The sequence below is a fragment of the Nilaparvata lugens genome, chromosome 1, assembly GCF_014356525.2.
Source record: "Nilaparvata lugens isolate BPH chromosome 1, ASM1435652v1, whole genome shotgun sequence".
Classification (NCBI taxonomy): Eukaryota; Metazoa; Arthropoda; class Insecta; order Hemiptera; family Delphacidae; genus Nilaparvata; species Nilaparvata lugens.
Window position 1 is genome coordinate 50905727 of NC_052504.1, and position 24536 is coordinate 50930262.

At 35.2% G+C, this 24536-nt stretch overlaps 1 protein-coding gene across 1 annotated transcript; it reads right to left on the minus strand.

Moving 5' to 3' along the window:
* Window positions 1-454: 454 nt before the first annotated feature.
* Window positions 455-23968, minus strand: LOC111052635 (prostatic acid phosphatase). The gene is given in 9 exon segments (XM_022339373.2): window positions 455-3995; window positions 5186-5375; window positions 7468-7691; window positions 8463-8586; window positions 13808-13959; window positions 13962-13992; window positions 15093-15332; window positions 15685-15783; window positions 23553-23968. Coding segments are annotated over 9 exon segments (1290 nt in total). The 5' UTR covers window positions 23667-23968; the 3' UTR covers window positions 455-3879.
* Window positions 23969-24536: the final 568 nt, after the last annotated feature.

Sequence of the window (24536 nt, forward strand, 5' to 3'; positions counted from 1 at the left end):
ATTAAAGGAGGAGCCTATTACTTTGTAGGAATTATTACAAAAGGATTGTCAAAATTCTGTTACTGGTGGGCAACAAAGTCACTCACTCTCGCCGAGTTTATACGAATGTCGACGAACGAGAGTATGGTTGGCTCCGCTACTGCTCGTTTTCACTCCGCCCGTATAGCGAAACCGCTCATGTTGGCCATTCGGCGATAGACTCGGCGAGAGTGTAGCGGAGGCATAAGAATCGCTTATAAATGAGGCTCTCAAAGAAATTGCTATTAATTATTAGCTGAGCTGCGCATTTGATGGATCAAAAATTAGTCTGTAGTTGATCACACCAATAATGTATTTTAATAGGGCTACTTAAATTGCTCAGTTATTGTATATATTACTAGTATCTTCTTTACAAAATTCATTTTGACACTTGAAAATGGCATGAGTGCTCGAAACTAGTTGTGTTTATATAAAAAAGTATTAAGAGAGTACTAGTAATTTCTATAATAATTGTTCAAACAAGTATAACTTTCAATTTCAGATGACATAAAACATAATTCGGAAATCTTTTCTTGTCCCTTGAAATATTTTTTCAAGTAGGCCTAAAAGAGAACTAATATATAAACTTTTAATAATAGGTAGCTAATAATTTCAAAGTGAATGTTGATAAACACGATGATTACTGAATTTTAAAGCTATTTTCTCGACATGAAACATTAAGAAAATATTGATTATTTCAAACTATTAAACTATTTATCTCTTGCCAAATCTGTGCTTCAAGGGGAAAAACTTGTACATGCAATGGTATCCTTTATTCAATATCACACATTCAATACAATAAAAAATGTCAAAATATTTGTCCCAAAAACTAACCATCAATGATATACATTTATATTTTATCAATAACAATTAATATTTATACCCACAAATGAATAAGTTCATAATTTAAAAAAAGTGAAAAGCACTAAATTTTGATTTGTTCAGTTCAGTCAAAGAGTTCTCCATACAGCATTTTTGCTACAAAACCAAATTTCAATTCCACACACAAAAAACTCACAAAACAATAAGAAAATTAGAGATGTTAGTCAAGCTACTAAACAATACTCAATGACATAATATTATATTTTGAACCTTATTGTAAAAATAAAAAACAATAATTGATGAATTATGAATTACTCATACTGTTTATCGCATTACATAGTTCATTCATTCACTTAATAATATACATATCGCAAAAATAAAAAAATAATAGGTAACAATCAAGCATTTTAAAACCCAATCACTAAAATTACCTATTTTACAAAATAATTAATCTACTAGTTAACCATTATCCAAAATATGTTTTCAATCTCATATACTTAGTTTTATATGGCGGCTTTAGCAGCGAAACACAATGTTGTTAAGTGGTAAAAATATACCCTCTTGTACTTGTGGTTGAAAAGTAAGTCAGTGAATAGTGAATGACAGAAATTATCTAGGCCCTTAACTGTATCTATGACCTATTTGAAATTGAATTCTTATTAAAAATAAATGACATCATTGTCTAACTAATGCCAACTAATGGGTAATATTAAAATAATAAAAAATCATCTCATTCTTAGCCCAGTGAATCAATAGTTAAGTTATCGATAATTGAAAAATTTGCTACATTTGAGCTAGTATAATCCAAAATACATAAAAGTAGATTTCAGAACATACATAATTATCATAATAATTTAAATGTGTGAGCAGAGAGAATTATGAATTGAACAATTAATATTCTGTAAATATCAACCTCAAAACAATTCAAAGACAACTAGATTAAATGTCTGTATTAACTCAATAAGAACATCATAGTATCATAGTACATACCATACATACATGCATTAGAAGACATTTGTCTACAGTCTTGTGATATAATATATATTACACACACTTAACTTATAAGAAAGATCAAAATTGAATCATTTTTGTACTAGGTGTGAGATCACCGAATCTAAAAAATTCTGGTTAAAAATATACATTCTCATTATTCCAAGAATCAAGTACTCAGTCAAAATGCCACAGAATTACTATTTAATAAGTACTTCTTTGAAATAAGGTTCTTGAACACAAATATCACAAAACGCAAGTAAATATGCTCGAAGCATATAAAAATAGATTTCAAAATGCAAATATAGTAAACAATTAAGAAATGCAACGATTTTTGTAGGGGCGGAATGTAAGTATATTAACGGCAAAAAACCTAAAAAATTCTTGGACCATCAAGACACGTCATTGTAAACACAGATGATACTTATTAGTTCTTACTTTGATAAACAAACACGAAAAACCCTCTAAATAGGTGGATATAAAAAAGGAAAGCAATGAATTTTGGCAGCAAGAATATACAATAATATTATTCAAGCCATATTTAGAGGTGATGTAAATCCAACGTCATTTTCTTGAAAGTTTTGGTTTCAAAACACGTGTCAGTCATGTTTTTGCACAAAGAATGTGAAGTTCCTTAATAATTGTAAATCGATGAGTTGATAAAAAAATACACAACATAATCTTGCTCGATTGGCCGCCGGAATAGCTCACATTCCATTTCATAGGAAGTAAATTCAACAAACCATAATAATTCCAAGTCAGATCTCTCCAGTTAAAATCAGTCGCTGACTATCAGAGAGTTCCTGTTAACTTCGCACTTTCTAGAATGTGATTTTAAGACAATAAAACAATTCGTCTGTGAATGTGAAATACAAATGTAAAATACGAGTACATTCCAACCTGGGTGAAGCACCAAAGCAAGCACCCAGACGACAAAGTACCCTATACATTTCACATGGCCTGGTGAACAGTACAAACCCCCATTAGGGCCCAATTACACAGTCATATATTATAATGTTTCAAATCATAGATATTTGGCAAAGTTTTATCAAAGATTTGATTCTCTATTAGATCGGTTTTAAGGGCCTGGACAAACAGATATTTATATCCTCCTGAGACCGCTCTGGTAGCAGATCGCTCTCTGTGTGTCCAGACCCTAAGACATTCATTTGAAAACAGATTTCAAATTCAGATTTCTATGATCTGATATATGATCAAAAACATGATTGTGTAATGGGGCCCTTGGAACTAAAGGACAACACTAATATAAGCGACATATGAATAAGAAATTTAGACAGCAAGTTAATTGCGGCCAGTACTTTCCTCTTCAATTTACCGCTTACTTTTTCTGTTTGAAGGGGTAATTTCCTATAAAAATGCAAGTAATTAATTGCAGGCTGCCAGTAAAAACAAACCTGCCAGTCTACTTGGCAAATTACAGTACTGACTGTCAGTAAAGTTCTGTTTCTGCTTTCCTTGTATATAAGCAGTTATCTTAGAGAAACGATAGCATAAGAAGATATCCTATGGTATAGGTCGTTTATGTTCCTGATTTCAAGCCAATATTGTTTGTTAACTAAGCCGATCACTGTTGACTACTGTCTATTATTACTGTTTTGGCCGGGTGAGTGTAAGAACGGCACATTATGAGAGACTACCAGCGTCACATAGCTTCACGAAAAAACCATTAGGACTATCGGCTTGAGTTAACAGTAATCTTTGGAACAAAAAAGACCTATACCATGGGAAAGCTTCTCATGCTATCTTTTCTCTATGCCATTATACTCTTTACAGGTGGGTGAAGAGTTTGAGAACAGTTAAAAAAAATTCTAACGGTGGCAATTATTGAGGATCTTACTGTACTCGAATTAAAAATACTACTTTCTGTGACTAACAATTTGGTATCTTGGATTCATCATTTTGAATGTAAGTTAATATTTTAATAGGATTTTCAATCTACGTAGGATCCTCAAATATTCACCTTTGTTTATGAAGTAGTTCTCACACTTTTCACTCACTCTATAAATAGTAGCTGACATCAATTAACGTTTATATGCTGTCTGTCTTCAATTTCCTGTAAAAGTGAGATGGTCTGTGGTGTCTCTGCCAAAAAAGGAGCATCGACGTCAGAAGAAGAAGTGCCAGGATTAGAGTGGTCAGCAACACTGGAAACAAAAACAGAAAATTATAAAAAAAAGAGTATCAACTTGTAAAATGAGAAAAGTGTGCTGAATTAATAGTTTCTTGAATCTGAATAGCGTATTATTATAGATTAGTATATTTGTGAAATTAGTTCGAAAAGAGAAAAATGTGCTATAGTCCGTTAAAACAGAGTTAAATTACGGCACCTGTAATTTGATTTCATTTCCAAATGAAAATGAAATCAACACGTAAGAACTGCTCATATATGATGATGCAAACCTTTGTTTAGGGGCATACCGCATCAAAATTACCTACCATCAAGATCACAATGGTTATCAAATAGTTTTGCAGGAGTATTTGAATCTATATTGGTGAGATTGTAGGCCAGGGGTTAAAAACGTTTTTGCTCCCCCTTCACAATTCTCAATTCTTCCCACGATACATACCTCCATATTAAGCTAATACATCAGTCAAGTAAGAAACATGTTGGACTGGGGAAAAGTATGGAATTTGATTCTTTTTTGTTTATCGAATATAAATGAAACGAAATACAAATTTTAAAAATGAAAAATCCATACATGGTGCATATAAAATGGTATTAAGTAAAATTTCCTACAGCCACTCTCGAATTAATATAGATTCTAGTGAGAGAGTTGCCATTTTTTCCACTAATAAGCTTCTTGATATTTGACTGCAACTGTGACAAAGCATACCTCAACGTCCAGTCTTGCTCGATATTTTGATTTCAAATAAGTCAAAGCTGAAAATGAAGATTCACAAAGGTACGTTGAATAAAATTGGACTAGAAGCTTAAGATTCCAAATGAACTTGAGAGTAAAGAGAAGAATAAAAACAAAAATATTTAATGCTCATATTTGGAAATCCTGATTTCGTTTTGGAATCCCATTAAAGGTACGGTACATTGAATGCTATTTTTTATTCGTATAAATTATTTTTCTAAAAAACCTCCCCACCCCCAACCACACAGGTTGAGAATCGCCGCATGTAGTCAATTCCACTCTAATGAGTAGTTTAATTAGAAGCAATGTAAGTTGCAGTACTCTGACATTTCAAGTTCTCAATAGAGTGGAATTGACTATACATAATAAAATTTCTCAATAACAAAGAGGTTCTACAGCATAAATATTATGATTTGTTTTCTACAAATCTTATATCCAAATCTAATAAAATGATAATCAACTTGTAGACTCACAAGGTAGCACAAGAGAATGCTGCAGCAAATGTTGAGATAGAGTGAACATTCTATTTCCGTGACACTCGCTTTCCCAGTCGGAGGGGATTAACGGTTTCAAGATTTGAACAAACTGGTTGAATGGACAGAGTGTGGTGCATCCTGGAATCGTTAGCAAAGTGGCTTCCGAGCTCGAGTTACGATACGTAACCTGCAAAAAGTGAAATTATCAGTGAATAAATTCCAAGTGAAGTTATACGGAAATAATTTACAAAATATTTGGTCTCTGAGACAAAATTAAGAAATAAAAAGTTTTTGGGCAATTGCATGTTTTTTCTTTTCTAAATATTGTATTTATTTGCATCATTGAATAAATATAGATTTTAAAACTATTACATTAATGTTGATGATGGGAAATCGAATCTTCCACATGACAATACAGAAGGCTCCAAAAAGTATTGATCGATTCGATTGTCAATATTTTATTTGAGAAATGTGCTGAACGTTTTTTCATTGAATAGTTGAACAATAATCACAAGAATAAAATATGATATTATTATATTAGTTGTACTGTAATGAACCGGGTGATTACAAATGAAATAGACAGTTTGAATAGCTTGTAGAGAATTTATTATTTAAAAGTTTAGATCATTACTTACATGATTACATAGAAGAATTCTTGAAGTTTTTATTGAAAATTTACAGATGTTCAATGTGTGCACCACTTGCAACACGACAGATATCAACACGGTAGTCAAATTCTGACCACACACGACTAAGCATCTCACGGTTAACTGTAGCAAGAGCATTTGTGATTCGTTGTTTAAGATCATCGATATCAACAGGAAGCGGTGGTACGAAAACTCTGTCTTTTACATAGCCCCACAAGAAAAAGTCGCAGGGCGTTAGGTCCGGACTACGAGGTGGCCACGGCTGAAACACAACGTTTTCCTCACTTGCACGGCCGATCCATCGTCTAGGAAGATGTTCATCCAGATACCCTCTGACGTCTGAGTACCAGTGAGGCGGAGCTCCATCTTGTACAAAAATGAAGTTACAACTATCTTCATGGAGTTGAGGCATTAACCATTCGGTTAACATGTCCAGATAAATTCTTCCGGTTACTGATGGTTCTTGGAAGAAGAAAGGCCCGTAAACCTTTTCACAAGATAAAGCGCAAAACACGTTTACTTTAGGAGAATCGCGTATATGCTGTACAGTCTCTCTTGGGTTTTCTGTTCCCCATACTCGTACATTATGTCTGCTAACTTTTCCACTAATGTGAAAAGTGCATTCATCACTGAAAATTAGGCGATTAAACAATGTGTCGTCATTTTCAAGACAATGTTGCATCTCTTGACAAAAATTTTTACGTACAACTTTATCATTGTCATTTAAACTTTGTACTAACTGCAATTTATAAGGTGTCATTTTCAAACGTTTCCGCAGAATTTTCCACACAGTAGGTTGAGGAATTTGCAATTCTAAACTCGCTGATCTAGTCGATTTTCCTGGATTTCGTACAAAAACATCACGAACACTATCAATTTTTTCTTCTGTAACAGAAGGTCTTCCAGTACTCTTCTTCTTACACACACACATCCACTGCTTTCAAAACGTTCATACCTGTCATAAATTGATTGCCTTGTTGGTGGTGGTTTACCGTATTTTGTTCTGAAATGACGCTGCACAACAGTAACAGAGTTTGTTTTGGCTAATTCAAGAACACAATAAGCTTTCTCCACTTGAGTAGCGGCCATATTGCTAAACTAAACTGGCTGTTGTAACACGGAGCAGCCAACAATAGCCAGCAACAGTTCTACCAACATAAACTTTAAGAAATTCCTACAAACCTATATCACTTACTATGTTGAAATACACCAGTTTAATTTTGTACAGGCTATTGAAGTTGTCTATTTCATTTGTAATCACCCGATATTTTAGTCCAAAAATGTAGAGCATCAACATAATTATTTATGCAATATTGTAATTCCACTTTTCATTACAAGCTGCTAGTTGATGAATTGAGCACGCTTTTTACGACATAACTTGGTAATAAAATTTCTTGTAAATTATAGTAAAAACAAATACTCATGTGGTGCTCTACACTCTGTGTTGAGCATGAATGTTATGTAGAGAAGAAGTTTCTACTATTATTTAAAAGAAAAATGGTCTTCTATGTAATCAAAAGGTGTTCAAATTGTATGTTTTTTACAAGAATGTTCTTTACTCTTCTTCTCCAACTTAGACAAGCTAACATATGTGTCATTGATATATTTGTTATACATATTCCCAATACTTACCGTTACGAAATAATCATTATTTTTCTCGCGAAGTTCAATTAACACACAAGCAGTATAAGGCGGATTATGAGTTTCGAATACTTTCAATGTATCTAGAACATTTGCTACAGTTTCATCGTGGGCAGAGAGTAGCCAAACCTTCCTACTATTTTTGTCATCGTGATTTTTATTGTTCCCTTGAAGGTATATTCGGAAATGGTTTATCATTGCATTCATAAGAGGACCTGGAAAAACATCACAATAAAAATGTTACAATTAATTATGTTAGTCACACAATATGTTATTGTAAACTATGCAGACTTTCGGAAAAGACTAAAGCAATGTGTACAATGGATTTAATTGAAATGGAATTCAGGACTTTGAAATCCTTAGCAATATTTAAAAAAAGTGTCTGGGAAAAGTTCTTATTTCAAGAGTCAGATTTTGACTGATGAAGGATATTTTAATTTCAAAACTGAATAGATTATAAAAAGGATAAAACCGAGGTCTTTGAATTGAGAGCGAATGTTTTTGGCAAACCTGATTTTGACCAAAGCTATTCTCGTGGTCAACTGACCATGATCTATAATTTGACGCATACTGCATCCAAGTTGACTGATATTGATAAATTTCAATACGGCTAAATCGAGTTTATTGACATTAATATAATCGTGATTAATTGACAATTTACAATATGAATGTATCAGTGGATGTCATTAGTTTTGCAAAAGAATCTCAACACTATAAGGATAAAAAGAGAAGCGCAACGACTGTTTCAAAAATAATAAAAATTAACAATATTCAGCTCAGAAGAATCATTAATTCTAGATTGTGATTCAATCAGAAACCTTAACAACCAATTAATTTTGCTTTATATCAGAGAAAATCTATTGATAGATTTTCCTATTGTATCCAATGGTTGCTGTATAAGTAGAATTTAACATTTCTCAAAATACGGAGTCAAAAGGGTTAGATATTTTCGTAGATGAAATAGCCTGAATTTCTTTTTGCTTCACCTGTCTTGAGCCTGGTAAGTTTTTCTGTAAAAGTATCCAGACGAAAAGTAAATGCAGCTGCTGATTTCAGCGGTGTCGGATATACTTCACTTGTCCAATTTGGCAATGTATAGTTATTTAGTTCCTGAAAAATAGCAATTTTTAGTAATTGATTAAAGTTTTACTTAATCTGAAATATTGATTCCTTTTTTTTATTGCGGATGATGCCCGCATAAGCTTTTTGCCATAGCGTGGGTGATAGATGAAATGATCAAACTTCCTGCCACCGGCGGGATTCGAACCCACGAAAGAGGCGGCAATCGAACCCAAATCACCAAACTGGCCGGCAATTATTTAGTGTGTTCTTCATTCTAAGTACTTCTAATAGTCCAGTCAATATAGACATAAAAAAGGGGGTGCGCTTGGAATATATATTGTATTTATGAGTTTTTGAGTTGAAAAGAGACACGCGGCAGAGGAGAGAAAGGTATAGTGAACTGAGAAAGTGTGCAAGTAAGACATGCAGGAAAAAAAGGGAATACCAAAAACAATATATTGAGAAAATTGAGGAATTAAGCAGGCAAAATGAGGTGCGAAAATTCTATGGTAGGGTATCTGTAATAAGGAAAGGCTTTAAACCGAAATTGAACCTATGCAAAGATAGGAAAGGCAGCAACATCATAGGAGAGCAAGATAAAATTCTTGAGAGATGGGCAGAATACTTCCATGAGAACATGAACAAAGGGGACGAGGAAAACAATGAGAGCAATGATGAAGTTGAATAGAACAATCTAGTTTCCTAGAAATACAAGAGGCAATAAATAAGATGAAGAGCCTAAAAGCTCCTGGAAGTGGATGTTTACCTGCAGAGGTTTTTAAATTCTGAGGACTCAAAGCTTACACAGAAGACTGCATGAGCTGATTTGTTGGATTTGGGAGAAAGAAGAAATGCCTGAAGAATGGAAAATGGGAGTGATCTGTCCAGTTTTTAAAAAGGTGACAAATTAACATGTGATAATTATCGAGGAATCACGTTGCTCAATATTGCCTACACGATTTTTTCCAGTGTGGTATTGAAAAAGGATATCAGGATATTATGAGGAGGTAATGTGTGAAGTGCAGAGTGGATTTCGTAGTAACAGAGGAACCATGAATCAAATTTTTGTAATGAGACAAATGATGGAAAAGTGCTATGTGAAATGTTGATCTACACTGCATGTTTGTAGACTTCCGGCAAGCCTTTGATTCTATCAATAGAAATATACTGCCAAAAATTCTTATGAAAGTCGGAATACCACAAAAACTGATAAAGTTAATTCTTATTACAATGGATGGTGCACATTCCTGTGTCAAGATAGAGAACAGATGTAGTAGACCTTTTGCTGTAACAAGCGGTGTTAGACAAGGAGATGCTTTGTCAGCAGTGTTATTTAATCTGGCGTTGAATACGGTTCTTCAAGCTCTAAAGATAAACGGCAACATTACATTTAAATCGGATCAAGTATGTGCCTACGCAGATTATGTTGTACTTATTTCACGGTCAAAACAAAACCTATTGGGGATGTTGGGAGTATTAAAAGAAGAAGGAAAGAAAATAGGCCTGGATATTAACACAGAAAAACTAAGTACCGCAAAATGACTGTAGAAAATAGACCCAGACAAATAACAGACATTACAAGTCTGGGTCTACAGCTAAATGGTGTGAGGGAATTTAAATATCTAGGCACTATAATCAATATAATCAATAATGAGAATAGGATACAAGAGGATATTCATAGCAGAAGCTTTGCTGGAAATAGAGCGTATTTCGCCAACTTAAGAAGTCCAAGATCCTTTCTCGAGGAACGAAATTGAAAATTTACAAAACCCTTATTAGACCAGTAGTGACGTACGGCGCAGAGGCATGGACATTAAATGTTGAAGAAATAAATGCGCTGCGCATCTTCGAAAGGTGACAATGATTATAAGAAGAGTTTGGACCAGTGAGGTTGGCGACGGCGGAAGGTTGGCGAGCAAGGAGTGACGCACAGATGAACGTGTTCCTCAATAAACAAGATATCGTGTGTTTCATCCAAGCACAAACAATAAGGTGGCATGGTCACGTGACAAGAATGGGAATAGACAGGTTACCCAAAAACTTGATGAACGCACAAATGATGGGGATTAGAAAGCGTGGAAGACCAAGGAAGAGGTGGTTAAGGGATGTAGAGGAGGACTTGCACATCATGGGAGTGCGGTCGTGGAGGAGAAAGGCAGAAGCCAGAAAAGCATGGAGGCCAAGGTCCACACCGGAATGTAGAGCCAGCGAAAGTAAGTAGTTATGAGTTTTTAATATATTATTTGGATATATAAGAGAAATCTAAAACCAAATTTGTTCATGCCAAATTTCCTTGTGCTGGAAATAGAATGGCCCAAAAACCTCGTATTTTTTGTTCATTTTCAGTTTTTAGCTATTTCCGCCAAATCCAGTAGTCGGACAGAAAAATTTGCTCTTGCATTTTTTTTTTGTTAGGTTACACAATTCTGAATGGAATGAGATCATTCGGGATTGTCTATCTCTAATGAGTACTAAGTTATGATTTTTCAAAAATGAATTTTAGTTTTTGATCAACAATATCTTCCGATTCTGATATCTTCCGAATAGTATTTAAATGTATAATTGAAAATCCCTCTGGGCGTAATTTTGTGCTCTACAATCTGAGACCAGGTAGAGCGCTCTATCTCTTGAAGATTTCCATGTACACCTGACAACAATGCTCCTTGTATTGTGAAAAACGCCTAATTTTTAGCTTCAACCATCATCCTCAGTTATTCAAGATGAATTATTGGCAACTGAGCTCGTAGAGGATGAAATGATTTACAATTTGGAATCAATCGTGAGTTTCTATATTGCATCAGACTCATTCTAGAAACTCTTGATTAACAGTAGAAACACGAAAAAAATGAAAAAACTAAAATCGCAATTTTAAAAATCTTCATCTGTAACGTTCGAATGGTATTGAAATCGATAGTATTATTCATTAGAGTGCGGAGAGGGAGAAAACTTTCACATCCTCACTAGATTTGAGAATTTTATCTGAAGTAGTTCACAATATATGCAGCTATGAATATAGAAATTTACCATTTTTTGTGTAGGCTAAGGGAATATGGGCTTAAGTACACTAAGTAAGAGTTAATTTTCATTTTTCGACTAAATTTAACATATGATGCATGATTTTGAACCACCTTGACGAGCCGAGAAGAATAAAGTGCAGTAAGATGAGATCCAAGCATTGTGTCAAAAGTTATAAGTGTTTGAAATGTTGATCCTTGAGGTGTCCTTATGCGCGCCTCTCCACTAGGAAATTTAGTCGAAAAATGGAAAATTAACTGAAATGAAGAGCAACTAACGAGTGATTCTCATAGGACATAATCTCATGAACTTATATAATATCACAAGCGAAATATCACTGTGAGGAAAATTTAGTGTAGGATGATGGTTGAAGCTAAAAATAAAAGCGCTCTCCCTGGTCTCAGATTGTAGAGGACAAAATTACGCCCAGAGGGATTTGAATTATACATCTAAATGGTAACAAACGGAAATTGTTCATCAAAGTTGTTTTTTCATAAAATTTTTCTCATTTTTGAAAAATCATAACTCAGTACTCATTTGAGATGGAAAGTTCCGAATGATCTCATTTTATTCAGAAGTTTTTAATCTAAAAAAGGCGAGAGCAAATTTTTCTGTCTGATTACTGGATTTGGCGGAAATAGCTAAAAACTGGAAAATGAGCAAAAAATACGAGGTTTTAGGGCCATCCTGTATCTAGTACAAGGAACAAATGTACAAATTTGGCTCTGGACTTTGCTCAGGTATCCAAATAATATATCAAAAAATATATATTGCATTATTGTTATTATATAACTACAATATATATTGCAAGCACCAATGTACATAGTGTACATAATGTTTTAAACAGAATTTTGAGTTGGGAATGGGGACTTTTGATATGTTCGCCTTCTAACTAGTCTTAACAAAGCTGCTAAGTCAAAAATTCTATTTAAAACATTCTCTCCAAATTCATTTGTTAATTGATCTATTGTTGAAAAAAATTGAGATTTCACACTCAACACTAGAGCTGCTGCAAAAGGAGTAGGGTAATTCGTAAAAGTGTGAAATTATACATCAAATTGAAGAGAATTTAATGCTCCATAAGGTCATAATCAGCATAGATTTTCCCGTTGATTTTTAAAAAGTTATAAGAGCAAAAATAGAAAAAATGGTGGCAAAAGTGTTTTTTTCAAAAATTTCACACCTTCAAGAGCGGATATCTCTAAAACTGGAGGAGTTTTAGAAAAATGTTGTAGAATGAATATTGTAGGAAATGATGTAAGCTTTAATTTGTTATATGACAATTGAGTCCTTTGGATGCATAGTTTTTGAGTATTATGTGAGAAATAAAAAAATGGTACCTTTAAACCACCCAATTTATCGCTCGCGCAAAACAGTTATCACGCGACGGGAAGCGGAGCGTGATAATTTTGCAAGAGCGATAAAGAAGCATTACGTGCGAATTACATACAAAATGTTTTCTACAACTGCACAAACCTGTTAAATCACTTATATCTGGCGGAGTTTATAATAATTCGTCTACACTGATATCCATCATGGCTGTAGAATCGGTAAAATTACCGACTTTTTAGGTTAAGATCTGACCGAGAGTGGTTTGTCTTTGGCGAGCTGCTTATCATCAGCTGATTAGCGAGCGTAAATAAACTCTTCTGCGCAAGCGCGAATGATTTGCTAGCGTAAAGAAAATCTACTGCGCATGCGCAGATGGTTAGCGAGCGAAAAAGTAGATTCTCCTCAGAAATAAGCTGTTTTACGAGGAGAATTATTGAGTATGTAAATTCTTTCTTTACGCGCATTTGTAGAAAAATTATTTTTGGACTTAGCCTAATGTTCACCCGTGATAATAATTATCAAAACCTACTCTTTTCACACAGGAGCCAGCCTAAAACCATCTTCAACATAATGTTTTTTTGATTCCTTTTTCAGAAATATACCGATTGTAATGTGGTATTCATTCAGGATATTGCTGAATATGATATTCATTCACATATGATTGACTGGGTATTATTTGAACTTGTAATACTTGTTCCTTTTATTATTATATTTTACATTAATGTTGATCTTCCAATACACATTTGGATCTATATGAATATAGTGTGAGTTAGGACTGGCCTTCTCCATATTAGGAACAATCCAGTCATCATATAACAAATAACAATGTTCAAATTCGGCTTTGGTGTAGCTCGATAAAATAGAAAATCATGGTATAGATCGGAATCACTGAAGATTCTTGATATAAATTGTGATTCCTTACCTCAATAAACATGGTGTCATACAGGTCTTGCAGTTGGAACCAGGTCTTGACCTTTTCACCACTGAAATGAGTGAGATAGTCAATACTTTTGGAATATTTGGCGAATTCCGCAGTAACTGGAGGAGATTTAAGCATTTTATCGAATTCGGCTTGTATCTGGGGCAAGGTTTCTTCATAGCCAGGACCTAAAAATGAATACACAGTACTTTGGAATATGTTACCGGCATTATCGTGCAAAATATCAATTTCTCATAACTTTTTTACTAAATCAAAGACTGCGATTATGAATTTACTTTCATTAAATTGATAACGACTGGTACGGAAGTCAATTTTTGAGAACAATAAAACATTATTCATAATCACAACTATATCTTTCAGCTGAGTTGTCATTTTCCGGTTGGTATCCTTAAACTAGGTAGAGATTAGAAAGCAATTTTTGATGTAATGCATTGGGCTGTTCTTATGTGGGCACATTATTAGACAGCAATAACAAATTAAAAAATAGTCTAAAACAACACACACAAAAAATCTTCTTCGAATCTCTACCTAGTTGAAAGCACGGTGCACCCAGGGACCACAGCCAGCTGCGACGGAAAAACGGAATTGGAAATGTCAGTAAATTTTCAAGTTTAGAACATTTCCAATTCAGCGGCCCCGCGAAAGCTACTATTGTCCCTGTCCTGTGTGCAGGCTGCTTTAGGTTCATAACGAGAAGACATAATATGGCAATGCAGTCGAAAGATTTCCTTTCAAATGTGAGTGGTTTTCAAATAATAGTAGCAAAAATAAACTGCCAATTGTTATTAATTTGGTCTACTAAAAGTAAATTTATTTTCCAACTACATGCTAGGTGATCAAGCTGGTCCAAAATTGTGATGTGTCGTTGAAAAGCATGAAATTATACGACCAAATTATAGCTATTAACAATGTGACTATGCAGTGTGACAACAACTTAAATATCTCTATATTCATCGGCATCTTCATCTTCTGTTCCTCCAATTTGTGATGATGTCATGCAATGCATAATTTTAGTGAATTGGAATTGCAATTATCATCCATCCCTTCATCATCACCTAGGCTTAAAATACTGTAGAAAGCTGCCTGAATAAATGAATTGAAACTTGAATCTTATCACAAATGCATGGAATTATGTTATCTATGAAAGTTACATTACATATAGGTGACATCCATGTAGCATTCATATAGGTGATATCCACAGTGATAACATTGACTTGGGATTCAAGAGTATTTTAAAAACATCCCCAAAAGATATTTTCCAAAATACCTCGTCCATTTCGACAGGTATTGTATGAATAGGAATAGGTTGCCAATCGATGCGATCATTCCACTTGTGGCCAGTTGTCGGTGGATAGAGACCGGCCAGCACTGAGGCCGCACTCATCAGAGTTCGATCGACGTCGGTACTCTGAATGAAAATCTCGGTTCGGTTATAGACGGCATTCAACAGGCCTTGATAGCGTTTACGCAGCCAGATTCCTAGCGCGAATTCTTGTCTTTTTCCCTCCTGAAAAATAAAAGATGATAAATTAATAACAGGAATAAATATAGCATCACATCACGCAATTCAATTTTTGAAGCTATGTAAGTGTGACAGGAGACAATAATAATTATCAAATACGACTTGATAATGGAATTATGTATGTTAGAGCTGTGTGTCGAAGCAATGCTAGTCAGTAAGCAAGGGCGACAATAAGCTTGACATCACATTTAGCCTGTTCAGTTCGATTCATATTGTCTTTTAAGCAAGAAAATCTGTCTTGAACCTGTTAATAAAAATCGTGAGTGAAGTGTCAAGAAGAGTTTTTAATTTCAATAGTTGTCGAAACTCAATAAAGTGAGAGAATACATATACTCACATCTACAAGTTGTCCAAAACCTTCAGGCCAGTAACTGGGGCTTCGATAAGGATCTGTAGGGTAGGGTTCAATAATGGTTCGTTGGCCATGTCTAAATACCTGGAAAAGAATTAACTATTATTTATATAAAGAACATTTCTAATTCATGATTCAATTTTATATTTTCTAAATCTAGTGAATATGCGAGTTGTTTCTGTGATAATGCATGCTTCAGAAGAGGTTTCCAAATCAGAAATCACATAATCTATACAGTACCCTACTCTGCTCTGAAAGCCGAGAGACGATGTAAAATAACTTAATTAATACAATGTGCAGTGATAATTAAGTGTAATATTTAACTATAATTTGGTGTTTTAATTTTTCTAAATTTAAAATTTGCATCTCATATTTATTTTTGGACGAAAGTTGAGCTTGAACTACTTACAGAAGAAACATAACCTATTTTTTGGACATGTAATCAAAATTTGGGAATGGAATAGTTTTGGGCCAAGCCTGTTGTTCCTTCGCAATCATATTTATATGATTTGTTATTGTATCCACGTATAAATAAACAAATAAATAAATAATAAGCAAGTATTAATGAAATAATTAACGGTATCTATGACTTCACTTATAGTTCAGTCAACAAAATATGAAGAGGGAAAAGTTTGAAACACAATGTTTGACCCCGCAGCTCTTTTAAGGATAATAAGGGGGTAAAAATATCAAAATTGGTATAGCTAGATGAATTCCTTACGAGTTTTGTTCAGTAGTTTTGTGAGATCTTCTTTCGTTTTTGAAATATACACTTTTAAAAGTGTAAAATCTTTGAGAAGACAGTTTTTTCCAAATTTTTACACTTTTAGGGCTTTTTACTCAACAACACTGCATCGAAAAAATAAGTACGTTACTGAACGTTGGGTTGTGGAGCATTCAATTCTCTTCAATTTGAATTGTGTTCCAATTATTTTCTCTAAATTCTCCTGTCAATATTGATTTATTGTTGTTTAACCGAAGATTTTATACTTAACATTATAACGGTTGCAACAATCGTAGGGAGATGATTACCATGTTTACCTATTGCCAGAGAAAACTTTAGAATTGTATTCTGTGCTATTGTATAGCACACACAGGTACAAAGCATACAAAACACATGCACGCTCACCCGCCTCCCACTACATAGGGAGCTATAGTGAGGTCCACGTTATAATGGCAGTGTTTGATTAGCAATGGTTTTGCTATCCTTGTCTATCATTCAACAAAGCGGATAGCGCTATCTCTTTCTCGCTTTGCTCTGTTGCCAGATCGTCTTTTAAAAATGTAGAATTAATAATTAACAAAATATTTCATCTTAATTATTATGAAAATTCATTGTGAAATTATTAAAAAATATAAATTCTTCTCAATAAAATATAATTGATAATTTTAAACAAGACTGAACAGTTAATATAACATCAATTAACCTGTATAAGCTACCATCTATAGAAGGCATTGACAAGACAGAGGATCGGCAACGTTTTTCTCCTATCTTTCTCCACTGCCATTATAGCGTGGACCTCACTATAGCAACAGTTAAGTTGTAATATTATGCTATAGTGAGTGTCGTTATAATGACAGTATTTGATCAACTTTGATGTTGCTATCCTTGTCTATCATTCAACAAAGCAGGTAGTACTATCATTTTCTAGCTCCGCAACGATGCCAACTCTGTTTTTGACAATGTAGAAATATAATCAATTAAGGCAAAGAATAAGCAACGCTGTTCCTCTATCTTTATCCACTGCTATTATAACGTGGACCTCACTATATATGAACGTTTTAAAACATTGATAATACAAATAACAGTATCTCAGTTTGTTCAAACTAACAACTGAGAAACCGCAATTATTTTATTAGCATAAATTTTTCTGAAAGTCGAAAATAAAATTTTCTAGCTACAATAAGTTTTAAAATAGTCGAATCTGATGTAAAATTTGACGAAAAGCCCGATGAAACCAGTTCTAAGATTGTAACTTCAGACCTGGAGGGTCGTCAGCAGGCTGTCTCCGCTAATGGTGTGAGGTCGCAGGTGAGATTGGTGACCTGTGGGGTGCCCCAGGACTCTGTACTGGGGCCCCTGTTGTTCCTGATCATGATAAACGATGTCGCTCTTTCCAGACACAGGACAGTTGTATGCTATGCTGATGATACCTCATTATTAGACATCAATAGGGACTTGGCTGACCTGCGTGGACTGATGCAGGCATCAGAGGGGAGCGTGGCTGACTGGTTCAGAGCAAATAGATTTCTGCTTAGCAGCGAGAAGACCCAATCCATTGTGTTCAGCCTCAGGAATGGTGATCAGTACAACTTTCCCTCGGTGAAGCTCTTGGGATTTACAATGGATCGTAAGCTTGCTTGGGGAGATCACATTCAGGGTGTCTGTTGCAGGATCAATAGGGTGCTGTTCCTGCTGAGGAGTCTGAGAGGTTGCATCCCGAGGGCCCATCATCGCATGTGCTACTTTGCCTTCTTCCATAGCGTGATGGCTTATGGTATCACACTGTGGGGTGGTGCCACCGAGGTAAAAAGGATATTGCTGGTACAGAAGAAAGCCATAAGAATTTTGTGTGGGGCTGATTGTCTGGCAAATTACTAGCCACTACTTGTAAGGGAGCGCATAATGACAGTCTTCAACCTCTACATTTTCAGGTCTGCCATTGCAGCTTCTCGGGGACTTGACGCCTTGCCTATCAGAGGTGACTTTCATCGGCATGACACCAGGAACAGGCATAGACTGAATCTCCCTTACTGTAGATTGGAGAGGACCCTCAACAAGCTGCCCATTTCCGCCAGAGGTTTGCCTGACTTGGTCTTGAAGAGGAGACTGAAGACATTCCTGCATGATAATCCCTTTTACTCCTTAAGGGAATTTTTTGGATGTGACATGACAACTGTAAGTAGCTACTTCTCACAATAGTGCTTTTGCCTGCTGCCTTCCTTGTTGTTTGTGTGAATATTTGTGTTTCGTTTTTACTTTCTGTAACTTTTTTACGTTCTGACTGTCCATTTATGGATCTGGCTGATCGAGATGGCAGCTTCGAAGAGACAACACAGTTTGTGTGGTGCGTGTAGAAAAACGGTTAAAAATAGTGATAATGCTATGTTTTGTGATGGAATGTGTAATTATTGGTATCATATTGGTTGTGTGAACATTTCTTTAACTGAATATCAGAATGTCTATCAGATGGGTTAAGTGACGGTTTCGTGTAGTATTGCGTAGCTTGCAAGGTTAAGGTTGCTTCAGTGCTGTCTGAACATGCAGGAACTGACAAAATCAAATCTAATAACGGAGGAAAAAGTAAATTTTCTGAAAATCTGACTATTATTCTCGATGAATTAGGTCGTCTAAGTGATAATTTCGTTGCATTGAGCGAGCGTGTAGGAAATGTTGAAAATTTAAGGTACTTATGCCCCAATACTTCTAGACGCGCTACAAACTTTTCGGATACATATGATTGTAATTCTATAAATAATGACGTGACTAACCATAGTTCTACAAATGTTGATGATTCTACTATATTTGAAGACAGCTCATCAATCGAACTGAGGTCAAGCTACTAGGATTTACGCTGGATTCAAGACTCACCTGGGGTAGCCATACCAACAAACTCTGTCTGAAGCTATCCAGGGTGATATTTCTACTCAGACGTCTAAAGCCTCTTATTTCAAGGAAGCATCTTGTTGAAGTCTACTTTGCCTTGTTCCACAGCCATATTATCTACGGACTGCAGATGTGGGGACATGCGCCCGGATGTAATGATGTGCTTCTTCAACAGAAAAAGGCATTAAGAATTTTGGACTCAGCCGGATACCTTGATCACTGTCGGCCGATCTTCATCAGACTGGGTATCTATACGGTGTTCAACCAGTATATTCTGCTCTCCTTGCTACACATAAAAAGTCATTATCACTCAATGACAAGAAGAGCCGATAAGCATTTGTATAATACCAGAGGGAAAGCAAAAATTGATGTACCCTTCTGCAGATTGAACAAGAAAAGAGACTGTTTCCCTGTACTGGCACAGAAGATCTTCAAGTTTTGGTGGAAGGATCAGAGCCTGGCTGCGTGGGATGCCATTCTACTCTGTGGCTGAATACTTTGAGGCCGACAAGTCTTTAATTTGATCCAAGTGACTTAGAATCCAATCGACCATCTCGATCTATTTTTAATTTTTAAAAAACGTTAATGTTTGACAAGTTTTGTAAAAATTTTTACAATCAACGACGACCAAATTAGGTCTGAATATAAAATGACGCCGTCCATCCAGGAAGCTGGTCAATGACGAAGGACAGAAGTATGAAGTAAGTAAGTATGAAGACAAAGTTGATGGGAACTTAGCTAACATTAACCTAAGTTCAAATCGACTATATAACCTAGATGTTATATCCCCTAGTAAAGAGAGGCATCAGAAACAAAGTGTAGGTAGACCTAATATGAACTCGAGCAAAAATTTGACTGCAAAAACCGCTGTTCAACAAAGCTTCACTTATGCTGATTCCGTCAAGTCCAAATTTCAAGATGAAAAAGTAATAGGAAGAATCTTAGCAGCGTTTCTAAACCAGTGACTGTTGGAGATAAGCCAGCCAATTCATCAGGCTCTAAAATAAATAAATTTATTACAGGCAGTTCACACTGTGAGCATAAATTATCGACTGCAGGTAGGAAAGTTTTTCTATTTGTTTCTCGTTTTGGGCCTGATACAAATGTAATTGAGGTGAAAGACTATCTGAATAGTAAAAATATGATGTGGTACACTCACACAACTTTCCTTGCTCATATTTGAAACTACGATCAGACTTCTGTATATGTATATATATAATTGTTTTCAGAGAATTTTTTCTTTGTGTGAATTGTGAAATTCGATGATTTTTTCAGTCGTCATTTTTCTAAGTCGTAAAAACAGCTGTTCTACAGATGAAATATCTCGACTATGTGTTCTTTTTATGAACTGCGCTACCTACCTACCTCATGCACGAGAAGGAGGTTAATAAGTCCATTTCTCATAGATAGTGTGGACCCCCCATTGGTTTCCCATAAAGGAGACTCATGCCAGTTGATAGAGCTGATAAATAACTATCCATGATATAAATTTGAAGAAAATCGTTAGTGCCATTTTCGAGAAAACCGTGAAAAACATGGTTTTTACTTTCCTTGCCCTATTACCATAGGTAAGGAAAGTATTGCTTTCCAAAAAAATATAAGGTACCCTAGGTGTGTGTGTGTGTGTGTGTGTGTGTGTGTGTGTGTGTGTGTGGTGTGTGTGTGTGTGTGTGTGTGGTGTGTGTGTGTGTGTGTGTGTGTATGTCTGTGAACACGATAACTCCATTCCAAATTAACCGATTGACTTGAAATTTTGTACTTAAGGTCCTTATATCATGAGGATCCGACAATAAGAATTCAAGATGGCGGAAAAAATGACGGATAATTACTAAAAAACCATGTTTTTCACGAAAACGGCTCTAACGATTTTCTTCAAATTTATACCATGGATAGCTATTTATAAGCCCTATCAACTGGCATTAGTCTCATTTCTGGGAAAATTTCAGGAGCTCCGTAATATTATTCTTGAGAAAAATGGAGGATAATGACTAAAAAACCATGTTTTTCACGGTTTTCTCGAAAACGGCTCAAACGTTTCTCTTCAAATTCAAACCATGGATAGCTATCTATAAGCCCTATCAACTGGCATGAGTCTTATTTCTGGGAAAATCTCAGGAGCTCCGTAATATTCTTGAGAAAAATGGCGGATAATGACTAAAAAACCATGTTTTTCACGGTTTTCTCGAAAACGGCTCGAACGATTTTCTTCAAATTTATACCATGGATGGCTATTCATAAGCCCTATCAACTGACATGAGTCTCATTTCTGGGAAAATTGCAGGAGCTCCGTAATATTCTTGAGAAAAATGATAGTTACTAAAAAACCATGTTTTTCACGTTTTTCTCAAAAACGGCTCTAACGATTTTTTCAAATTCATACCCTGTATAGTTAATTATCAGCTCTAACAACTGGCATCGCTATCTGCTTTGTCGAATGAAAGACAAATAAATCAACACCAATGTTAATCAAATACCGCTAATCCTGGGAAACTAATGGGGGGTCCACCCCATCCTTGAGAAATGGACTTTGTAACCTCCTTCTCGTGCATGAGGTAGTTAGGTAGAGCAGTTTATAAAAAGAACACAGTCATAGTCAAGATATTTCATCTGTAGAACAGTTGTTTTGACGACTTCTATAAAAATCATCGAATTTCACAATGTACACAAAAGAAAAAGTATTCTGAAAACAATCATATATACACATATATAGTAGTCTGATCGTAGTTTCAAATATGTTGCCGCCAATCGTCATTATGTTATTCCCCTAAACTATTATCGTTTGAGAATGAGGCTAACAGTTCAATGAGCAAGGAAAGTTATGTGAGTGTACCACACCAGATTTTTTAGTAATTATCCGCCATTTTTCTCAAGAATTTTACGGAGCTCCAGCAATTTTCCCAGAAATGAGACTCATGTCAGTTGATAGGCCATATAAATTGCTATCCATGATATAAATTTGAAGAAAATCGTTAGAGCCGTTTTCGAGAAAACCGTGAAAAACATGGTTTTTTAGTCATTATCCGCCATTTTTTCCGCCATATTGAATTGAATTTTATTGAATTTCTTACTGTCGGATCCTCATGGTATAAGGACCTTAAGTTTAAAATTTCAAGTCAATCGGTTAATTAGGAATGGAGTTATGGTGTTCACAGACATACACACACACAGACCAATACCCAAATCATGTTTTTGGACTCAGGGGACCTTGAAACGTATAGAAAACTTGAAATTAGGGTACCTTATTTTTTTTTGGAAAGCAATACTTTCCTTACCTATGGTAGTAGGGCAAGGAAAGTAAAAAAACAAGCTGACGGTTGAGAAGTTGAATGCGAAATTCCCAGAGTATTCATCATTCAAAATAGGAGTGCCTTACAGTTTGTTGAGTGAGGTGTATGATTCTGACTTTTGGCCAAGTGACATTCTGGTATCCAAGTTTTTCAACCTGAAGCAGGTGATTTAAACTCCATTCGCCCGAAGCAAATAGATGTGAATTAGTTCACCTGAACGCTCAGAGTGAGGATAATTATTCCCTATCCAATTTTAAAATGATATTTGTAAATGTGCAATGCTTAAGATCAAAAATTAATTTGGTTTCTCTCTTTGTTGGAAAGTCATATCCAGATGTTTTGTGTATAAGTGAGCATCATATTCTTGGCCAGGAGATTGAATTCTACAATTCTATTGAACATTTGAAATTTGGAGCAGGATACTTTCGCTCAAATCACAAGAATGGAGAAACTGCAGTCTATCTAAGAGAGGATTTATTGTCTAGTCCTGTCGACGTGAGTATGTTTTGTAGGGAACTTGACATTGCTATCTGGAGTAAAACTCGAAAAATACAATGTAATTGTCATCGCAGTTTATCGTTCCCCAAATGGTAATGTTGAGCATTTTTTCACTGCCATGGACAATTGTTTGGCAAGCCTGAACAAGTTGAACATGCCTATAGCCTCTTCAACGATTAAAAATTTTGTTATTAATTCATTATTACATTTTTGTTTAAAATCGACAATAATTGTAATACATGGTTGAACTCGTCTTGAACTCCCATATTGATCTACGTAGGTCTCAATGCTAGATTCTGAGGCCTATATACTCAAGTGCCCGACAGCCTAAAATGTGATCAGTGCTTAATGAAGGGCAACGTTATCCAGCGTTGGCAAATTACCAGTCTACAAGCTGGTGCAGGTTGACGTTAGCCTTTTTTGGGCCACAATGTAGATGCAATATTACAAAATATATTTACCACATTTGACGCTATCACTTGTCCGTATGGTTCCATTCTTTTCAAACTTTGTCTTGATATTACTGTTGTTGAGAAACATAACAAGGCAATAATAAAACAAAAAATCGATGTCATGGTAAGTCCTTGTGATAAATTGTAAACAATATGTTAGTGTTATATTATAGTATAAGTTGAAAAATAAGTGTACCGTCCGAATTACAAACCCTAACCATAAAAGGAAAAGCTTAAAAATATGTAAATAGTAATTGGAACGATTGAATCCAACTTTCCATAATTATCATTGTTAAGTACTTATACTTTCTATTACTATGAACTGAACATGTAAAATTAATCTTAACACATAAAAACAATAAAATATTGTAATAAAATTTTCCACATAATTGAACAAGATAGTTCAGAAAACTTTGGCTCTTGGACACAGTATACATACAGTACGGAAACTTGGCTATATCCTGACGCCAAAATCCGCCATCTTGTTAGGAAGCGCCGCATTGTAATACCACCGTATACATACAGTACGGAAACTTGGCTATATCCTGACGCCAAAATCCGCCATCTTGTTAGGAAGCGCCGCATTGTAATAGTATTGATGGTTGGTTCGGATCACTTCAATGATCCGGATCAATTGATCTCGTTCACTGCCACGAGCCAATTAGAAGACCAGGATTGGAACTTCCCAAGGTCACGTGACGTGTTTAGTATTGGCGTCATCTAAAAAGCATTGGTTAGATAGGCGATTGATTACAAGTTTCCATTCTGTATATTCTGTGGTAATAGTATTGATGGTAGGTTCGGATCACTTCAATGATCCGGATCAATTGATCTCATTCACTGTCACGAGCCAATCAGAAGACCAGGATTGGAACTTCCCAAGGTCACGTGACGTGTTTAGTATTGGCGTCATGTAAAAAGCATTGGTTAGATAGGCGATTGATTACAAGTTTCCATTCTGTATATTCTGTGCTTGGAGTCTCGGCAAACATA